This window comes from Amblyomma americanum, chromosome 3 (genome assembly GCF_052857255.1).
Source record: "Amblyomma americanum isolate KBUSLIRL-KWMA chromosome 3, ASM5285725v1, whole genome shotgun sequence".
Taxonomy (NCBI): Eukaryota; Metazoa; Arthropoda; class Arachnida; order Ixodida; family Ixodidae; genus Amblyomma; species Amblyomma americanum.
The window spans coordinates 9606653-9626716 of NC_135499.1; the positions used below are offsets into that span (position 1 = coordinate 9606653).

General features: G+C 46.0%; 1 protein-coding gene across 1 annotated transcript in view; it reads left to right on the forward strand.

Annotated features, from left to right (window-relative positions):
- Nucleotides 1–20064, forward strand: part of mEFG1 (mitochondrial translation elongation factor G 1) — a gene marked incomplete in the record, with an annotated part of 231007 nt that overhangs the window by 16754 nt on the left and 194189 nt on the right. The window contains 1 exon segment of the mRNA XM_077657109.1: nucleotides 4036–4158. Coding sequence (XP_077513235.1) covers nucleotides 4036–4158 — 123 coding nt within the window.

The window sequence follows — 20064 nt, forward strand, 5'->3', positions numbered from 1 at the left end:
CTAAGGGAGACAACTCAATGTTCATACAGTGAACAATAATCTGACAGCTATCATTACGGAGTGCGCAGTAGAAGTAGGCAGTGGGATGGTTCAACAAGATACCAGCAAGCTATCTCAGGTGACGAAAGATCTGATCAAGAAACGTCAAAGCATGAGAGCATTTGCCCTACAGACAGAATAGACTAGCAGAGCTATTGAAGTTAATAAATAAGCGCAAGGGGGGGGGGGGGGGGTAGCCGACAGAGGGAAGTTTAATATGGAGAAAATTAGCATGCTCTAAAGAACGGAGGTAGCCTAAAAGTGGTGAGGAGGAAACTAAGCATTGGCAAAAACCAGATGTATTCAGTAAGAGACAAGGGGGGCCATGTCATTAGCAATATGGATAAGACAGTTAAAGTAGTCGAAGAGTTCTTCACAAATCTACACAGTAGCTGATGTAATCGGAGTGTTAGTGAAAGAGGCAGTCGGGCACAGCAATGACACTTCCCGCCACTAACAAAAGAGGAAGTAAAGAAACCCCTAGGAGTATTGCAAAGGGGGAAAGCCACTGGTGAAGATCAGGTAACAGCAGATCTGTTGAAGGAAGGAGGGGAGATTGTGCTAGAAAAACTAGCCACCCTGTGTATGCAATGCCTTATGACCTCGAGCGTACTAGAAGCTTGGAAGAACGCTATCATTATCTTAATTCATGAGAAAGGAGACTTCAAGGACTTGAAAAATTACAGACCTATCAGCTTACTGTCCATTGCCTACAAGGCATTTACTAAGGTAAACGCCAATAGCATCAGGACAGCCTTAGTTAGACATCAATCAACCAAATGACCAGGCAAGCTTTTGTAAAGGATATTCACACTATTAATTAGGTGATAGAGAAATACGCAGAATATAGCCAACCCATATATATATACAGCCTTCACTGATTATGAGAAAGCAGTTGACTCAGTGGAAACCTCAGCAGTCATGCAGGCATGGTGGAATCAGGGTGTGTAAGAGTCCTATGTGAAAATAGTGGAAGATATGTATAACAACTGCACAGTTGCCATGGTCCTTCATCAAGTCAGCATTAAAATTCTAATAATGAAGGGTGTAAGGCAGGCAGACACAATCTCGCCAATGCTATTCACCGCCTGTTTTCAGGAGGTATTCCAAGGCCTGGTTTGGGAACAGTAGGGGGCAAGAGGTAATGGAGTACACCTAAGTAATCTGCACTTCGCTCATGACATTGCCTTGCTAAGTCACTCAGGAGATGAATATTAAGAGTAGAATGGTGGGCCTAAAAATTAAAATGCAGAAAACCAAAGTGATGTGCAACAGTCTAGCAAAGGAACAGTAGTTCACAACTGGTTGCAAGATGCTGGAAGTGGTAAAGGCAGGTATTGATTGCTGATCCGGATCATGAGAGGGAAATAGCTAGATGAATAAGAATGGGGTGGAGCGAATGTGGCAGGTTCTCTCAGATCATGAAAGGCAGTTTACCAATATCCCTCAAGAGAAAAGCATACAACAGCTGTATCTTACCGGTACTCACCTATGGGGCAGAAACGTGGAGGCTAATGTAAAGGGTTCAGCTTAAATTGAGGACAATGTAGTGAGCTATTCTTTTGTTGACAGCCCTTAAAAAACACGGACAGAAGACGTAGAAGACGACGTCACAGGCGCTGAACTTCAACTTTATTCAAGAAGACCAAAACACTGCATATATACCCAAAAACACAGGCGCCGACAAGCGGCGAAAATTTTATGCACTCGTGGCAACAGAAATGATACGACAAGTAGTGGTAAAATGACAAGGCCTAAAAACCAAAGAATAGAACAGGGCAGGGTAAAACCAGAACGAGATGTGACACAAAAATTTTACCAAGTCATTTAAAAAAGAAAAACCTCCGACACGTGAAATATTGGTGCGGTTTGACTAAACGAATTTGCAACAAGGGGTCTGATAACATTGAACCCAAATATACACACTAACAAAGATCAAACGTGGTGAAAAATGGGAAAGGCATAGTGGGAAGAAAAAAAACGCAATGAAAACACATTAGTGATCGGGCACGCAAACGAAAATTTAACGAAACAGGTGAAGCCAACAATTAATGCAGCTAAACACAAAAGATGAAGTGCGCTAGATAACTAAAAGGATAAAAAAAACGGGGATGCCAACAAAAAGGTGAAGCCAACAAAAAACACGGCTAAGGGTATAAAATGAGATGCAGTAAAACCGAGAGAGAAAGATAAAATATAAAAAAATTAAGTTCAACAAAAAGTAAGTCTAAAAGCAAGAAAAAGATAATAAAATCGATAATAGGGAGATTGGCGAAAAAAGCAGAGAAAGTAACTCCTTTGTAAAACCAAGATTAAGTCAAACGGATCCAGAAAGAAAGGCTGTGATCCAAAAAAGCCACTGTGTTAAAAAAGCACCGAAACAAGCTGACATGTGAAATAGTGGAAGCCACTGAGATTTTCAGGCACGAGGGTGAATGTGTAAGCGCACCCTCAGTTTCATTGTTGGAAAAAGAGTTAGCCTTTCTTTCTGGATCTGTTTGACTTAATCTTGGTTTTACAAAGGAGTTACATTCTCTGCTTTTTTTTCCAATCTCGCTATTATCGATTTGATTATCTTTTTCTTGCTTTTAGACTTACTTTTTGTTGAATTTCATTTTTTCATATTTTACCTTTCTCTCTCGGTTTTACTGCATCTCATTTTATACCCTTAGCCGTGTTTTTTGTTGGCTTCACCTTTTTGTTGGTGTCCGCGTTTTTTTATCCTTTTAGTTTTCTAGTGCACTTCATCTTCTGTGTTTAGCTGAGTTAATTGTTGGCTTCACCTGTTTCGTTAAATTTTCGTTTGCGTGCCCGATCACTAATGTTTTCATTGCGTGTTTTTTTCTTCCAACTATGCCTTTCCCATTTTTTGCCACGTTTGATCTTTGTTGGTGTGTATGTTTTGGTTAAATTATATCGGACCCCTTCTTGCAAATTCCTTTAGTCAAACTGCACCACTATTTCATGTGTCGGAGGTTTTTCTTTTTTTAAATGACTTGGTAAAATTTTTTTTTCGCATCTCGTTCTGGTTTTATCCTTCCCTGTTCTATTCTTTGGTTTTTAGGCCTTGTCATTTTACCACTACTTGTATCATTTCTGTTGCCACGAGTGCATAAAATTTTCGCCGCTTGTTAGCGGCTGTGTTTTTGGGTATATATGCAGTGTTTCGGTGTTCTTGAATAAAGTTGAGTTCAGTGCCTGTGACGCTGTCTTCTATGTCTTCTGTCCGTGTTTTTTAAGCGCTGTCAACAAAAGAATGGATCACCACCAACTAGCCCGACAACTTGTGCTATTCAATGTAGCGAGGTATGCAAAGGAAAATGATAGGTGTAACGTTAAGGAGACAGGAAAAGGGCAAATTGGCTCAGGTAAGAAATGTGGGTTAATGGCATCCTAGTGAAAATCAGGAGGAAGAAATGGGCTTGGGCAGGGCATGTAATGCGAAGGCAAGATAACTGCTGGTCTTTAGCGGAGTGGATTCCAAAAGAAGGCAAGCATAGCAGGGGACAGCAGAAAGTTAGGTGGCCAGATGAGATTAGGAAACATGCAAGGATACAGTGGCCACAGCTGGCAAAAAAGAGGGTTAATTGGAGAGACGTGGGAGTCCTTTGCCCTACAGTGGGCGCAGCCATGCTGCTGGTGATGATGATGATGAAATCTTCACTTTTGAATGATACTGAGTGCATGGAAGTTGTAATGAATGGGTCTACGGTGGGTGGTCTCAGCCACAATTTTTGTTTGAATTATTTGACTTTTCATCTCTTCTTGTTGCGCTAATGTTACACTGGTGGGCCAGGCCGGTATGGTTCTGTTTATGTAAAGCAGTGTTTTGCAGTATGAAGTGTTGCGGTTCAGCTGCGTTAATTTGGTATGCTTCCTTCATCGAATGAAGTTGTGAAGAGGGAAATTCGTTGTTGCGCCTGTAGTTACTGAAAGTAAAATGACTGCAGTGCCTGTAGAAGGAGCACCCCATGAGGCACCAGTGTGCTTGTGCAGGAGAGGCACAAGGAAGTGGAGCACATCCGCAACATCGGCATCTCGGCACACATCGACTCGGGCAAGACCACACTGACCGAGCGGCTGCTCTTCTACACGGGCCGCATCGACCAGATGCACGAGGTGGGTGGGAACTGAACAGGCACAGCTCACAGCAGTGCCACGGAAGTTCTCAAACTTGCCCAGAGGGAAAAGAGTTCTATGTGAGTTTCCTAACTTTTGTGGCACAGCATCTGCAATTGTGCGTGTGACTTTTCACTTTTTGGAAATGTCTAGAGCTGTTTTCACCAACGAAGTAATGCCAGCTAGATTGTAACTCAGTGCTGGGCAGAGTCATAGTGTCATTTCCTGCTTAGAGAAAAGGATCACTTTTCAAAGACAAGCGTTAAAGATGCACGTAAAGTGCTGTCTGGCACTGCAGTTCTTTTCCTCTCTTGTTGGGAGTGCTGGGAAGATGAGGTTTCATATTTGGCTTGGCTAGTGTAGGGCTGCACAGATGTGCACAGCATTTCTTGGAAGGGAGGCCCTGGGGAGACTGTTTCTGTGCCCAACAGTAGCCAAGCCACCTGGCATTCCTGTCCCTCTCCACGGTAATTGCAGAGCTGCCTCTGGCCAATTCTCTGGGAAAATGCATCACTAGTGGCGAGTTTGTCATCTGGTTTGGTCTCTGCAGCTGCAGCGTGGGGTGGTTGGGGCCTCAGTTTTGCATTGTTCCAGACAGTCACTTGCGTGCTGTTGCGAAGGCTGAAACCCACTGCTTACCTCGAGAATGTGCCCTGTTCTATCTTAGAACTCGGTGCAAATGAGGGAGTGTGTTGAGTTAAATGCAACACCATGGGAGGTAACGTGTTATATTCTGTTTTGTGCTTCAGAAGGATAAGTTAGTACATGCCAGTGGACAAGAGATGAAGTGATCCAAGTTATTCGATTCCTTAACTCTGCAGATTCCCCGATTTTTGTTAGTTTCTGAGGCCATTTTTCTCGGTCAGATGCGCAGTTCTAATTTTGTAGGGCAGTAGAAAGTGCTAAGAATATCTGGCATTGGAGAGGGCACATTTGGAAACTGAACCTGGCAATGTTTAACGCTAGAAGCCTATCCAGTGAGGCTAGTCTAGCAGTTGTGTTCAAGGAACTAGCAGGTATTAGATGGGATGTCATAGGCCTTCATGAAGTAGGAGGACGGATGAGGCACATACATAGCAGTTTTGTTCAAGTAACTAGCAGGTATAAACTCTTTCCTTACCTTGGGGAAAATGACAGTTTTTTTGTAGGTTCCAGTAGGTTTTTTTTGTGTGTAAAAACTATTGCATTCGAAATTTAATGCAATCCGTGAAAACAAAGCTAAATAAACCTGCTTTTTAGGCTTATAAAATTGAATAACAAATCTCGTGCTGCAACTGAAAACTTTATTTGGCAAAAACCAAATTTTAGGCAAAAATTGAACAAAACTTGTAAACACACATGTGTGCCTAAAAAGAAAAAAAGTTACGAATTTTCTCGAATCGGCAAAGTGTGTCGTAGTCTATTGGCTACTATCTGTGAAAAAATCAAACATTTATTTTGGATAGCATCCCTGTCACAAAATAATTCGATACCCTACAGTTGGGCACCAGAGCATGGCAGCCGCTGTTCCAGGCTAGTTTCTATTGCCACGGATGTCAGAACTGAATCCCAACGAAAAGGCAGAATTTTCAGACTCGCTGCTGCTCGGGTCATCGATAAACTCAATCACAGATTAAGCGGAGTCCTAAGGTTTGTGAAATTTTGGAGCGTGCGTCGTGCATGCGTAAACTGCCAAGCGACTGTGGCGCTACCGAGTCTTTGGATTATGTTCAAAAAACAGCACCTTGTGGCGAAAAAAAGAACTACATCGGAAAAAAAAATTTGTCTGATTACAAGCCAGATGATGCAGCGTGCTCGTAAGCAGCACAGACTATCAGTGGAGTCATCGTTAGCAGGCAATGAGCGTGGTACCACGTCTTCGCAGGGTGTTAAAAAAATGCAGCCTCGCAGGAAAAAAAAAAACTACCGCGGAAACAAAACTTCAGTTCATTGATTACGAGTAAGATGCACAGTGGGGTTGTAAGCAATGTGGAAGGTTCCGAAATCGGAGCACGAAATCATTATTAGTGGGCTAATGACGCTGAATGGGCTTGAGTTAAGTGGGATATTATAGGCCTTAGTGAGGTTAGGAGGACAGATGAGGCGCATAGAGTGCTAAAGGCTGGGCATGTACTGTGCTGTCATGGATTAGTGGTCAGACCAGAACTAGGTGTGGGTTTCCTCATCAATCAGGATACAGCTGGCAGCATAGAAAAATTCTGCCGTATTAACAAGAGGGTGGCAGTTCGTAATTTCATTTCATTTCTTTTTATTTCCTTAAAGGCTCCTTTTAAGGGGTATTACATAAGTGGTGGGCACAATGTTTCTCATGTCATAATTAATGGTCACGTGCTATAATGATAATAGACAGCTGTTGGCTCTGTGCGTGAAGTCCACGGGACTGGATGCTGCTACAGTATTGTGGGGAAGGTCATTCTGGTCAATAGCGGTACGAGAGAAGGATGAAGATGCAAAGGGTGACTGTGCGGGCACTAGGACGGCAGATCTGGAGTTGGTGCAGACTGCAGCAAGATATGCATGCCGGTGGGACCATGTAGGGTTGAGCTCATAGATGGGTATAAAAATTCTTGTGCATTAACACAAGGCTGGCAGTGCAGCAGCACAGCTCTAGTGTCTGTAAGCCCAAAAGTGATTTCAGATATGATACGCTGATGCTGTAATGGTACGACGAATGAATAAATCTAGCGGCACGGTTCTGCAGAAGTTCTAGTGCATTAGTCAAATAAGCTTGATGTAGGTGCCAAATCGGTGATGTATATTCTAATTTTATTTCACAAGTGATTCATAAACGAAGGTGACGTCTTAGAAAACCAGGAGATTTTTTAGCTGAAGAAATGGTGTTAGTTACATTGTGAGACTGTGGACGGAGCGAGTGTTTATTGCCACTCGCAATTATGGCGGCCACTCCTCCGAAGACGAAGATGCGTGATGATGATGAATATTTACAGATGAAGGCGAGGGTCGTGCACTGTGCTTACACTTGCTCCCCCTATGGACGAAAGCGACTGGCACGGGCACACGTTAGAGCGAAGTAGGCCGACGGGCGAAGGGCTTTAAGCGCGACATGTGAACAATCTCTACACCGCGACGACGACGGTCATTGACAGGAGGGTCAGGGGCAACGCGATAGGTCATGGGGGATGTTTGTTCGAGTGCAGTGTATGAACCAATAAAGCGGCTGTGGAATTTTTTGCACAAGTCGGGGGTGTGCACTGGAGTCTACAGCAACACTTCATCACCAGGGAAGAAACACACTGCACGGTGTTTGAAGTCATAGTGCTTTTCCGGGAGGCTTGGCAGGCGTCGGTGTTCAGGCGGGCGATGGTGCGACAGGAGGCAAGACGGAAAGTAAATTCGTCATAGGAGGGTCCAGAAGAGGTTGTGGAGGCAGAGAAGAAAGATGCTTCGAGAGTGAAGGTAGGGGGGCGACCATACACAAGGAAAAACGGGAAGAAGCTCGTTCGTTGCACGGCAGCATTGTAGGCAAATGTGACAAATGGGAGCATGGCGTCCCAGTTGGTGTGTTCTGGGTGGATATACGTGGACAGCATATCTGACAGGGTGCGATGAAACCGTTCGGTGAGCTCATTGGCCTGGGGTTGATGGGCTGAAGTTGTTTTATGGATGGTTCTGGAAACGTGAAGAACTTGGCAAGGGTGCTAGAGAGGAATGACTTGCCGTGGTCACTGATAAGGACACGTGGGGCTCCATGGCGCAGAAGTATGGCGTTGAGGAAGAAATGGGCGATCTCGGAGGTAGAGCCGGAAGGAATGGGGGCCGTTACAGCCAGCGTACCTGAGTAAGTTGTCGATGGCCGTGACTATCGAACGGTTGCCCAACGGCGTTAGTGGTAAGGGACCGTTGAGGTCAATCCCAACGAAGGGTGAGAAAGGACAGGGAAGAGGTTATAGAAGGCCCGCAGGAGGAGACGTGGTGCATTTGAGGTGCTGGCAAGGGATGCAAGGTGCAATATATTTGGCAACTTTCGTAAGCAATCGCGCTCGGTCGAAGAGCGCTGGCACTGCAAAAGAACGGCACCAAGGCCGCGTCCACTGGCGTCAGTGTGTAAAATCATCGAGGCATTGTCATCAAAATGGGCCAGTATTGGATCAGATGTGAGAGCCTGCTTTAATATGCATTTTCCAGGAGAGATCAGCGCACAAGGTTACGCCCAGATATTTGTAAGAATGCACTGGCAGAACGGGAACTAAGGCATTGTGATAAAGGGACATGAGCGAGTTACGGCGACAATGAAAAGATAGCAGATTGCATTTTAGAGGGGGTAAGCTCCATTAGCCAAATTTTACACCATACTTGAATGGTGTTAAGATCGCTTTGGAGGGATAATTGATCAGATGTGCTATTAACGGTTTGATAAACGGCAAAACTGTCAGCAAACATACGAATTTTAGAGGACACATGCGAGGGCAAATCATCTTTGTATATTAAAAAAAAGATGGAGGCCTAAGACAGAACCTTCAGGGATGCCCTGATGTTGCAGGGAGGGAGTTAGAAGTGTAATCATTTATGAAGACAGAGTGTGGTTATTTAAGAATTCTTTGATCCATTTAACAACATCAGGATGAGTTAACTTGTGGAGCAAGCGTTTGGGGGAAACTTTGTCAAAAGATTTTTGAAAATTGAGGAATATAGCATCAGTTTGGAGGTTAAGGTCGAGGTTGGCATGCAAGTCATAGTTGAAAAAGGCTAGTTGGTTATCAGTGGAAAAGCCTTTCTGGTACCCGTGCTGTGCAGGATGGAAGAAATTGTTCGAATCTAGAAAGGCAATGATATGGGAGAATGTAACATGTTCATGATTTTACAAGGCACACTTTTTAAAGAAATGTGTGATAAGTTAATGGAGGATTGGCATTACTGAATTTGAAGACTGGAATGACCTTCCCATCTTTCCAATCGGGAGGAAGTAGTCTCGTGGAGAGTGGCTGTTGATATAACAAGCACAAACATGCAGCACTGATGGGTTTAGCATTCGCAAGGAATTTACTGTTTATATTATCTACACCGGTTGCAGATGACAGTTTCATTTTATCGATTATAGGGACAGAATTCCAGGGGCGTTAAATTAAACAGTATCAAGAACAGTGTTTAGCGCAGGGAGTGGCGTATCGGTTTCGTTAGTGAGCAGCACAGTCCGCATGACTAGCACTTCTCCAGCTTCATTCATAATGGTAACGTCACATTTTTATTTTGGGCTACCGACGTCCAGAATTTCCGGGGAGGAGTACTAAGTGCAAGTCCTTGTGAAAAAGAGCTCTTGGCATTCCGAACCGTTCAGTTGTATGCCTTTTCAGCCGTGTAAAACCTGTCCCAGGCAGACTTGTTAGTTTGTGCTTTGGCTGTGTAAAAAAGACCCTTATTTTGATTTTCCAAACGTTTTAGGGTTTTTGTGCATCATGGTTTTTGTGAATTTTCTTGGAAGGTGAATTTTGTGATGAACTGATTAATTAGTTTGGTAATTTTGCAGTTTAACAACCCAGTTTTCATGAATCAGCCGGCTCTGGATATTAGTTTGCAAAGCTGGAAAGAAGGCGTTTAGTTCATGGTTAATCTGTGCATAGTCACCCTTATCGTACAAACAGATTACTTATTGGAAATTTTTCTTTGAAGCGTACTTAAGGCTATACCGGCGTGAACTAATTCGTGATCACTTATTTTAGGAAGAAACTTAACTGTTTAACACTTCGGAATGGCTCATGATTAGTAGGTCTAAGATGTTAGTGCTTGTTTGTGTTATTATAGTTGGTGCCAAGATAACTTGTGTGAGGCCAGAGTTCACACAAACTTCTATGAAATTTTTTGCTTCCAATGTGCCCTATGCTGTAACGGTTTTAGTACTGCAATCAATATCTGGAAACGAGAAGTATATGTGCGTTTTGTTGTTTAGCAGTAAGTTCACAAACCAAATTATTAAGTTTCTCAGAAAAGTCCATGCTGTTGTGCGGGTGCCTGTAACAAACACTAAGAATAACAGATTGTGGAGCGCATTGGCAGAAAAGCAGCATTATTACAAGATCAAAGGAAATGGCAATGACTGAAAATGGCAAGTCCTCAGAAAAGGCAATGAGTACTTCACCATGGGACCCTTGACGGTCGTTACGAAATAGCTTAAAGTTGGGAAGTCGGTCAAGACCTCACTGTCGTTCATTTCACAAGTCAGCCATGTCTCGGTTAGTATGAGGATGTTGCTGTTTGCTGAGAGAAAACTAGAGATCTCTTCCCGTTTAGAAATAAAGCTGCGCTTGTTCATGAAAAGTACGAAAAAACAAAGAATAGAGTGAGGTGTATGTCGAGGTGCGGGCCTGGGGTGATGTGGGGTGTTTTTGCCAGGTTGTTTCCTTGACAGCTTCTGAGGACACGTCAAAAATGTACTGTTTCTGTACGATAAGCAATATTTTATAACGCAACTTAATGGCTGCAGATTTGCTATTGGGCCTTCCTAATGGCAGGAGAGAAACCTTCTCTGGCATTGTATTCAATATCTTTGAATTTGTTCCCGTTAGATGGGATATTTTGTTTTGTGAGGGTAAAATTTTACAATTATTTGTCTGGTTTTGTCAGGTGTGTGACAGCCGAGGCAATGCACGCATTCAGTACCTTCTGGGTTGATTGTTACATCTGAGGTGTAGGAACGAAGGCTAATGACGTGTTCTTCTGATTGTGCGTAAGGTTCTATTGCATCATTGCATCATTGCCAGGGATGCCATAAAATATTATGTTGTTGCAGCGTGACCTGTTCTCAGCGTCGTCCACATGGGTTTCTAGGTTTTTATCCGAGCAGAAATTTGCGCTGTCGCTGTCTCCATCGATTCGAGCTGTGACCTCATTTCCGTGATTATTTAGTTTTGTGCCTCTAGAATACACATGCGTGCAGTTAAATCTGCTGTTGCCATATCTGTAGGTGCAAATTGTTTTTCATATCTTGTATCACTGAGAGGAGCATAGATTGTCCAGCAGGCAGTTTTAGTTAAAGGGACACTGAGAAGAACCCTATCAACTTTTTTTGTTAGAAAAATCTGATAGTTCGGCATTTCATGGCTTGGTTGCCGCTTGTCCGGCAGCGAAAGATGCATTTATTTCAAAGAAATTTGGATTCGAAGTTGAAAAAGCTTTTCCCGCCGCTCCGATTCAAACTCGAGAACTCTTATGACGACACGGAGAACTCTTATGACGTCACAGGACGGAGTGACGTGAAACGTGACGTAAACGGAGACTCCGTGATTTCTGGCGGCTAGCGGTGCGGTCTAGCAGCTACCGAAATGAAAGCTACCGCCGCGGCACGTTGAAGGCATCTATCGGGGGTCGCCACTGTCGCTTCGTTTACGTTTGCACCGGCGTGTTGCCAGCGTTGCGATGGATCCCGTTCCCGAACCCACGATTTAGTTCTCGCAAAATCTCCGGCCTGCATTTCAGCGACCTCAGCCCCACAGAGCGTGCGATGCTTTTGAGGGAGCCCGGTTAGGTTAGGCGCCGGCGGGTCGTTTCCCCCTTCCTCAGTGAGCAGCCGTTGCAAACTAAATATCATAACCACAGTGCGGGGAGTCGCGAGGCGCCAGGACAAGGTCGGCGCGTTGCGCCCATCGGAGGCTGACCGGGGCTTCGGGGCCAACGGATTAGGATTCCTTGAACGGCGTGGTTGCACGGGGCAGTAGGCGGCGTCGAGGTCTCCCACGATTGCAAGGCCAAGTTATTTATTTATTTTATTGCCACAAAAAACGGATAGGTGCTCAAGGGCGGTCGCGTTTAAAGTGGGCGCCTTTAAACTAAAGCCGATGCACGACGCTTCAACGGCTTCCGCTAGATCCAACGGGTCCACTGGATCGGGCTCTCTCGCCCACTTGCATGTACCTTCAGATGTGTACCGTGAATGGATCAAATTAGCCGAGAGCTCGAAAAGAACAGGAACTGCCGAAGTTATTGAATTACGTCACAACGCGCACCTCGCCGCGGAGCCGAATCAGTCTGGCCAGGCCGGCGGCGGCTGGCGCACTCGGCGCGAAATAGAGACATGCTCCAAGTCTCCCCGCCAGTGCGGTCAGAGTGCGCCGAACGCATCGGCGTCGCCGACGTGAGGTTGCCGTGCAGCGCGCGCGCGCGCGTTACGCCGGAGCATAAACGCGCCTTAACTGAGCCTGCGCTTAACCGCTAACCAACGTATTCGGTGGCGGCATCTATGGGAGCCACTGAAACCCACCGCCCACTCACTGAACAAAAAAAAAAAAAAAAAAATCTTGTGCCAAGGTCCGCACCGCCACGACGGCACAAGCAGCAGTTAGCAATAAAGGCGCGTCTAGTGAATTACTCTTCCGATGCAGAAATCTCCGCGCTTTCGCTACGTATATCCTAGCCTAACAGAGCTAGGCCATCAGCAATTTTTCTGATCTGCCTTGTACCTTGTCTCCCGTCCCTAATAAATGATTTCCGTTAAGTAGTTTGAAGTTGACTGGCACAGCCGGGAATGTTTCGCCGGGCAAGCGTGTGAATACACAAGTGCTGCCTTGTACGATCACCGACCATCGTGCCATCATAGCTTTTCATCGACCGTGGTGATCATCTTACAAGCCTTAACAAGCTCCTTCAAAGTTTAACTAGCACTTGAAGCGGCACTTGGAGTTCCTCTGCTGTTCGGCGCTAACCACGGGGCACGCAAAGCTCATAGACGCGAAGCGCCTTAAAAAATAGAAACTCCTGGCCGCCTGTGGCGCCGCCAAGCATCGGTTTTCTTTGCTTCCAACATTCAGGTTGCCTTTTGTCTGCCTTCTTTGTGTGATAAAAGTGCACTATCGGTTTTAAAACAAAACTTACTTCAATATTGAACCGCGCAATCTTCCTTTGTCAGCCTCAGAGATTCGCGCCCAATGTAGGAAGGAAAATTCCTCCAAGGTGGCGTCTCTTGTCCTACGACGTCACCACGCTTGTACTTGCGAGTTTGGCCTGTGGCGGCGATACCTGTATTTTGGTTCTTACTATCTTCTACCTTACAAGAGCTTTGTTTTCAGTAAGAGCGGCGTTTTTGTGATCAGGAGCTGGTATTCTATCGATACAAGCCAACTTCAATTTCTCCTCAGTGTCTCTTTAAGCAAGCACAGTATCAGTATTAGGTCCCGGGTTCGTTTCAACGTCCCCAGCCAAAAGCAACAAGGCTCAAACAACCTGTTCACATTCAAGAACAATACAGATACAGCTCTGTGGCCCCGGTAGCTGTAGTAAAAAATAGTTGCTAGTTTTCTTAGTAAATAGGCTTTGGAAATTACCAGCCTGCATGACGAAAGCAAAGGGATTAGACTGTGTGGGTGCACAGTCATTGAGCCCACAGAGTGGCGCAAACAGATGCTGCTCCTTTATAGCCTCTGCTGCTGGTGATGTTGCTTGCAGTAGTGCTTGCCAGTGTTGAGGCAGTTTCCAGTTTTGCGAGAAGGGCGCTCCATAAAGTGGTGGAACGATGACTGCAAGATCGAAGCAGGTGCTGCTGTTGACTCTGGTGTTGGCAAGCATGGGGAGCACCGGGATGCCAAGGCATGCAGACAACAGGACAAGGCTCGCCACGTGAACGATGAGCGTGAACATCTGCATGACGAAAGCGAAGCGATTAGACTGCGGGTGCACAGCCACCGAGCCCACACCCTTGGCGACTTCAACCCCCCTTAATAACGCCCGTAAGTTTAATAAGAGGTAGAAAGTGAATGTGATACCAGCCTATGTGCCTGCATCCAGCCTTGATGACCAGATCGACGAAAGCTTCTATGAAGATGTGGAGTCGCCATTGAACAAAATAAAAACACAGTACACTGTACTGATGGGCAACTTCAATTCCAAAGTAGGCAAGATACAAGCTAGAGACTGGGCATTGGGCAATGATGAAGACGTGAGCAACGTAAAAACATGGTGCACTGTACTAATGGGCAACTTCAATCCCAGAGTACTCAAGACGCTGGCTGGAGACAGGGCATTGGGCGACGATGAAGACGTGGAATTGGCAGTGAGCGAAGTAAAGACACTGTACATAGTACTGATGGGCGACTTCAATCCCAAGGTAGGCTAGAAGCAGGCTGAAGGCAGGGCATTGGGCAACGAAGAAGACGTGTAATTGGCAGTGAGCAAAGTAAAGACACCGTACACTGTACTGATGGGCGACTTCAATTCCAAGGCGGGTGAAGATGAAGACGTGGAATTGGCAGTGAGCAAAGGAAAGACACTGTACACTGTACTGATTGGCGACCTCAATCCCAAGGTAGGCAAGACGCAAGCTGGAGAAAGGGCATTGGGCGACGATGAAGACATGGAATTGGCAGTAAGCAAAGTAAAGACATTGCACACTACACTGGTGGGCGACTTCAATTCCAAGGCATTCAAGATGCAGGCTGGAGACAGTGCATTGGGCGAATATGAAGACGTGGAATTGGCAGTGAGCAAAGTAAAGACACTGTACACTATACTGATGGGCGACTTAATCCCAAGGTATGCAAGAAGCAAATGTTTTTTCCGCTGATAATGTAACAGTTTTTGAAGCAAGTGTACGAAAAACCCTGTGCTGATTTTTTTCCTTTATATGTATATATATATATATATATATATTTTTAATGCTTTAATGGTTGCCGATTCATTTTCCCCTTTTCTACTTTATATCATGTGTTTGCACTGCACCCTGTTCGTTTTATATTTTGTGATTGCTTCCCAATGGTGGCATTGAATTGCATTTTTTGTGACCTGTATTGCCCTTCCTGCTTGGTCTTCAATGACTGCAGTATGTTTTAAATAAATAAATAAATAAATGAAATAGCTTTCATACCCTGGCACCGTGCAGGATGCGGAGGTCTTCAAAAAAGTGTGTTCTAACTACCATAGGATGGGAAGGTCTTGGATAGCCCAGACTTCAAGAGGGAATGAAAGCAACTAGTCGGGAAGAAGAAGCCCATCAGTGAGTTAGTGGTGAGAGAAAAATATAGGAATTCAGAATATCGCTGCAGCACAGATATTCGGCTTTAACTGGGAACAATGATCTTAATATTCAAGCAGTGAGCGATAATCTCATAGCTATCATTATGGAGTGCACAGTAGAAGTAGGCGATAAGATGGTTAGACAGGATACCAGCAAGCTCTCTCAGTACACGAAATATCCAATTAAGAAACGCCAAAGCAAGAAAGCCTCTAACCCTGCAGACAGAATTGAGCTGGCAGTGCTATTAAAGCTAATCAATAAGCACAAGGTAACCATCATAAGGAAGTTTAATATGGATAGAATTGAGCTTGCTTTAAGGAACAGAGGTAGCATAAATGCAGTCAAGAAGAAACTAGGCATAGGCAAAGATCAGATGTATGCTCTAAGAGACAAGGGGGGGGGGCAATGTCATCAGCAATATGGATAAAATAGTTAAAGTAGCCGAAGAGTTTTTTTATGAATCTGTATAGTAGCCAATGTAATCAGGGCATTAATGAGAGAGAGAGCAGTGCACAGCAATTGGACATGCTGCCAATAACTAAAAAGGAAGTAAATAAAGCCTTAAGAACAATGCAAAGTGGAAAAGTGGCTAGTGAGGATCACGTAACAGCAGATCTGTTGAAGGACGGAGGGGAGATTGTGCTAGAAAAACTAGCTGGCCTATATGTACAATGCCTTATGACCTCTAGCGTACCGGAATCTTGGAAGAACGCTAGCATGATCTTAATCTGTAAGAACAGGGGCACCAAGAACTTGAAAAATTCCAATCAGCTTACTGTCCGTATCCTACAAGGTATTTACATATGTGATCGCTAATAAATTAGGACAGCCTTAGACTTATTCAACTGAAGGACCAGGAAGGCTTTCGTAAATGGTACATGACAACAGACGATATTCACACTGTTAATCAGGTGACAGAGAAATGTGCACATATAACAAACCCCTGTATATATAGCCTTCATAGATTATGAGAAAGCATTTGACTCGGTCGAAACCTCAGCAGTCAGGCATGCATTACGTAATCAGGATGGAGAACACCCATGTTTAAAAATGCTGGAATATGTATAGACAACAATTGCACAACCACCGTACTCTTCCATAGAGACAGCAATATTGTTACAGAGTGGTGCTGGCAGTTCGGTGAGTGGGAAAACAGCGAAAAGGGCTTCCAAACGAAACTCTTTACTGGGCTGACTCGCGCCCACAAAGAACTGAATGACTCGGTGGCAATGTGGCAACAAGCATGTCGGCGGTCGTCGAACAGGATGTGTGCCACTCTAGGTCACGCAGTGGTGCTGTCAGTCCGGCGAGTGGGAAAACAGTGAAAAGGGCTTCCAAAGGAAATTCTTTACTGGGCTGACTCGCGCCCACAAAGAACTGAATGACTCGGTGGCAATATGGCAACAAGTATGTCGGCAGTCGTCGAACAGAATGTGTGCCGCTCTAGGTCACGTAGTGGTGCTGTCAGTCCGGCGAGTGGGAAAACAGCGAAAAGGGCTTCCAAAGGAAACTCTTTACGGGGCTGACTCGCGCCCACAAAGAACTGAATGACTCGGTGGCAATGTGGCAACAAGCATGTCGGCGGTCGTCGAACAGAATGTGTGCCGCTCTAGGTCACGCAGTGGTGCTGTCAGTCCGGCGAGTGGGAAAACAGCGAAAAGGGCTTCCAAAGGAAACTCTTTACTGGGCTGACTCGCGCCCACAAAGAACTGAATGACGCGGTGGCAATGTACAAGGCCCCCGTAAGCCGGGGCCGAAACGTCGTCTTTCTTAACGATTGGTCGGCGCTTGGAAGATTTTCCGCCACCGCCAATGTGGCAACAAGCATGTCGGCGGTCGTTGAACAGAATGTGTGCCGCTCTTGGTCACATAGTGGTGCTGTCAGTCCGGCGAGTGGGAAAACAGCAAAAAGGGCTTCCAAACAAAACTCTTTACTTGGCTGACTCGCGCCCACAAAGAACTGAATGACTCGGTGGCAACGTGGCAACAAGTATGTCCGAACAGAATGAGTGCCGCTCTAGGTCACGTAGTGGTGCTCTTAGTCCGGCGAGTGGGAAAACAGCGAAAAGGGCTTCCAAACAAAACTCTTTACTTGGCTGACTCGCGCCCACAATGAACTGAATGACTCGGTGGCAATGTGGCAACAAGCATGTCCGAACAGAATGTGTGCCGCTCTAGGTCACGTAGTGGTGCTCTTAGTCCGGCGAGTGGGAAAACAGCGAAAAGGGCTTCCAAACAAAACTCTTTACTTGGCTGACTCGCGCCCACAAAGAACTGAATGACTCGGTGGCAATGTGGCAACAAGTATGTCCGAACAGAATGTGTGCCGCTCTAGGTCACGTAGTGGTGCTCTTAGTCCGGCGAGTGGGAAAACAGCGAAAATGGCTTCCAAACAAAACTCTTTACTTGGCTGACTCGCGCCCACAAAGAACTGAATGACTCGGTGGCAATGTGGCACAAGCATGTCCGAACAGAATGTGTGCCGCTCTAGGTCACGTAGTGGTGCTGTTAGTCCAGCGAGTGGGAAAACAGCGAAAAGGGCTTCCAAACAAAACTCTTTACTTGGCTGACTCGCGCCCACAAAGAACTGAATGACTTGGTGGCAATGTGGCAACAAGCATGTCCGAACAGAATGTGTGCCGCTCTAGGTCACGTAGTGGTGCTCTTAGTCCGGCGAGTGGGAAAACAGCGAAAAGGGCTTCCAAACAAAACTCTTTACTTGGCTGACTCGCGCCCACAAAGAACTGAATGACTCGGTGGCAATGTGGCAACAAGCATGTCCGAACAGAATGTGTGCCGCTCTAGATCACGTAGTGGTGCTCTTAGTCCGGCGAGTGGGAAAACAGCGAAAAGGGCTTCCAAACAAAACTCTTTACTTGGCTGACTCGCGCCCACAAAGAACTGAATGACTTGGTGGCAATGTGGCAACAAGCATGTCCGAACAGACTGTGTGCCGCTCTAGGTCACGTAGGGGTGCTCTTAGTCCGGCGAGTGGGAAAACAGCGAAAAGGGCTTCCAAACAAAACTCTTTACTTGGCTGACTCGCGACCACAAAGAACTGAATGACTCGGTGGCAATGTGGCAACAAGCATGTCCGAACAGAATGTGTGCCGCTCTAGGTCACGTAGTGGTGCTCTTAGTCCGGCGAGTGGGAAAACAGCGAAAAAAGGGCTTCCAAACAAAACTCTTTACTTGGCTGACTCGCGCCCACAAAGAACTGAATGACTCGGTGGCAATGTGGCAACAAGCATGTCCGAACAGAATGTGTGCCGCTCTAGGTCACGTAGTGGTGCTCTTAGTCCGGCGAGTGGGAAAACAGCGAAAAGGGCTTCCAAACAAAACTCTTTACTTGGCTGACTCGCGCCCACAAAGAACTGAATGACTCGGTGGCAATGTGGCAACAAGCATGTCCGAACAGAATGTGTGCCGCTCTAGATCACGTAGTGGTGCTCTTAGTCCGGCGAGTGGGAAAACAGCGAAAAGGGCTTCCAAACAAAACTCTTTACTTGGCTGACTTGCGCCCACAAAGAACTGAATGACTCGGTGGCAATGTGGCAACAAGCATGTCCGAACAGAATGTGTGCCGCTCTAGGTCACGTAGTGGTGCTCTTAGTCCGGCGAGTGGGAAAACAGCGAAAAGGGCTTCCAAACAAAACTCTTTACTTGGCTGACTCGCGCCCACAAAGAACTGAATGACTCGGTGGCAATGTGGCAACAAGCATGTCCGAACAGAATGTGTGCCGCTCTAGGTCACGTAGTGGTGCTGTTAGTCCGGCGAGTGGGAAAACAGCGAAAAGGGCTTCCAAACAAAACTCTTTACTTGGCTGACTCGCGCCCACAAAGAACTGAATGACTTGGTGGCAATGTGGCAACAAGCATGTCCGAACAGAATGTGTGCCGCTCTAGGTCACGTAGTGGTGCTCTTAGTCCGGCGAGTGGGAAAACAGCGAAAAGGGCTTCCAAACAAAACTCTTTACTTGGCTGACTCGCGCCCACAAAGAACTGAATGACTCGGTGGCAATGTGGCAACAAGCATGTCCGAACAGAATGTGTGCCGCTCTAGATCACGTAGTGGTGCTCTTAGTCCGGCGAGTGGGAAAACAGCGAAAAGGGCTTCCAAACAAAACTCTTTACTTGGCTGACTCGCGCCCACAAAGAACTGAATGACTTGGTGGCAATGTGGCAACAAGCATGTCCGAACAGACTGTGTGCCGCTCTAGGTCACGTAGTGGTGCTCTTAGTCCGGCGAGTGGGAAAACAGCGAAAAGGGCTTCCAAACAAAACTCTTTACTTGGCTGACTCGCGACCACAAAGAACTGAATGACTCGGTGGCAATGTGGCAACAAGCATGTCCGAACAGAATGTGTGCCGCTCTAGGTCACGTAGTGGTGCTCTTAGTCCGGCGAGTGGGAAAACAGCGAAAAAAGGGCTTCCAAACAAAACTCTTTACTTGGCTGACTCGCGCCCACAAAGAACTGAATGACTCGGTGGCAATGTGGCAACAAGCATGTCCGAACAGAATGTGTGCCGCTCTAGGTCACGTAGTGGTGCTGTTAGTCCGGCGAGTGGGAAAACAGCGAAAAGGGCTTCCAAACAAAACTCTTTACTTGGCTGACTCGCGCCCACAAAGAACTGAATGACTCGGTGGCAATGTGGCAACAAGCATGTCCGAACAGAATGTGTGCCGCTCTAGATCACGTAGTGGTGCTCTTAGTCCGGCGAGTGGAAAAACAGCGAAAAGGGCTTCCAAACAAAACTCTTTACTTGGCTGACTTGCGCCCACAAAGAACTGAATGACTCGGTGGCAATGTGGCAACAAGCATGTCCGAACAGAATGTGTGCCGCTCTAGGTCACGTAGTGGTGCTCTTAGTCCGGCGAGTGGGAAAACAGCGAAAAGGGCTTCCAAACAAAACTCTTTACTTGGCTGACTCGCGCCCACAAAGAACTG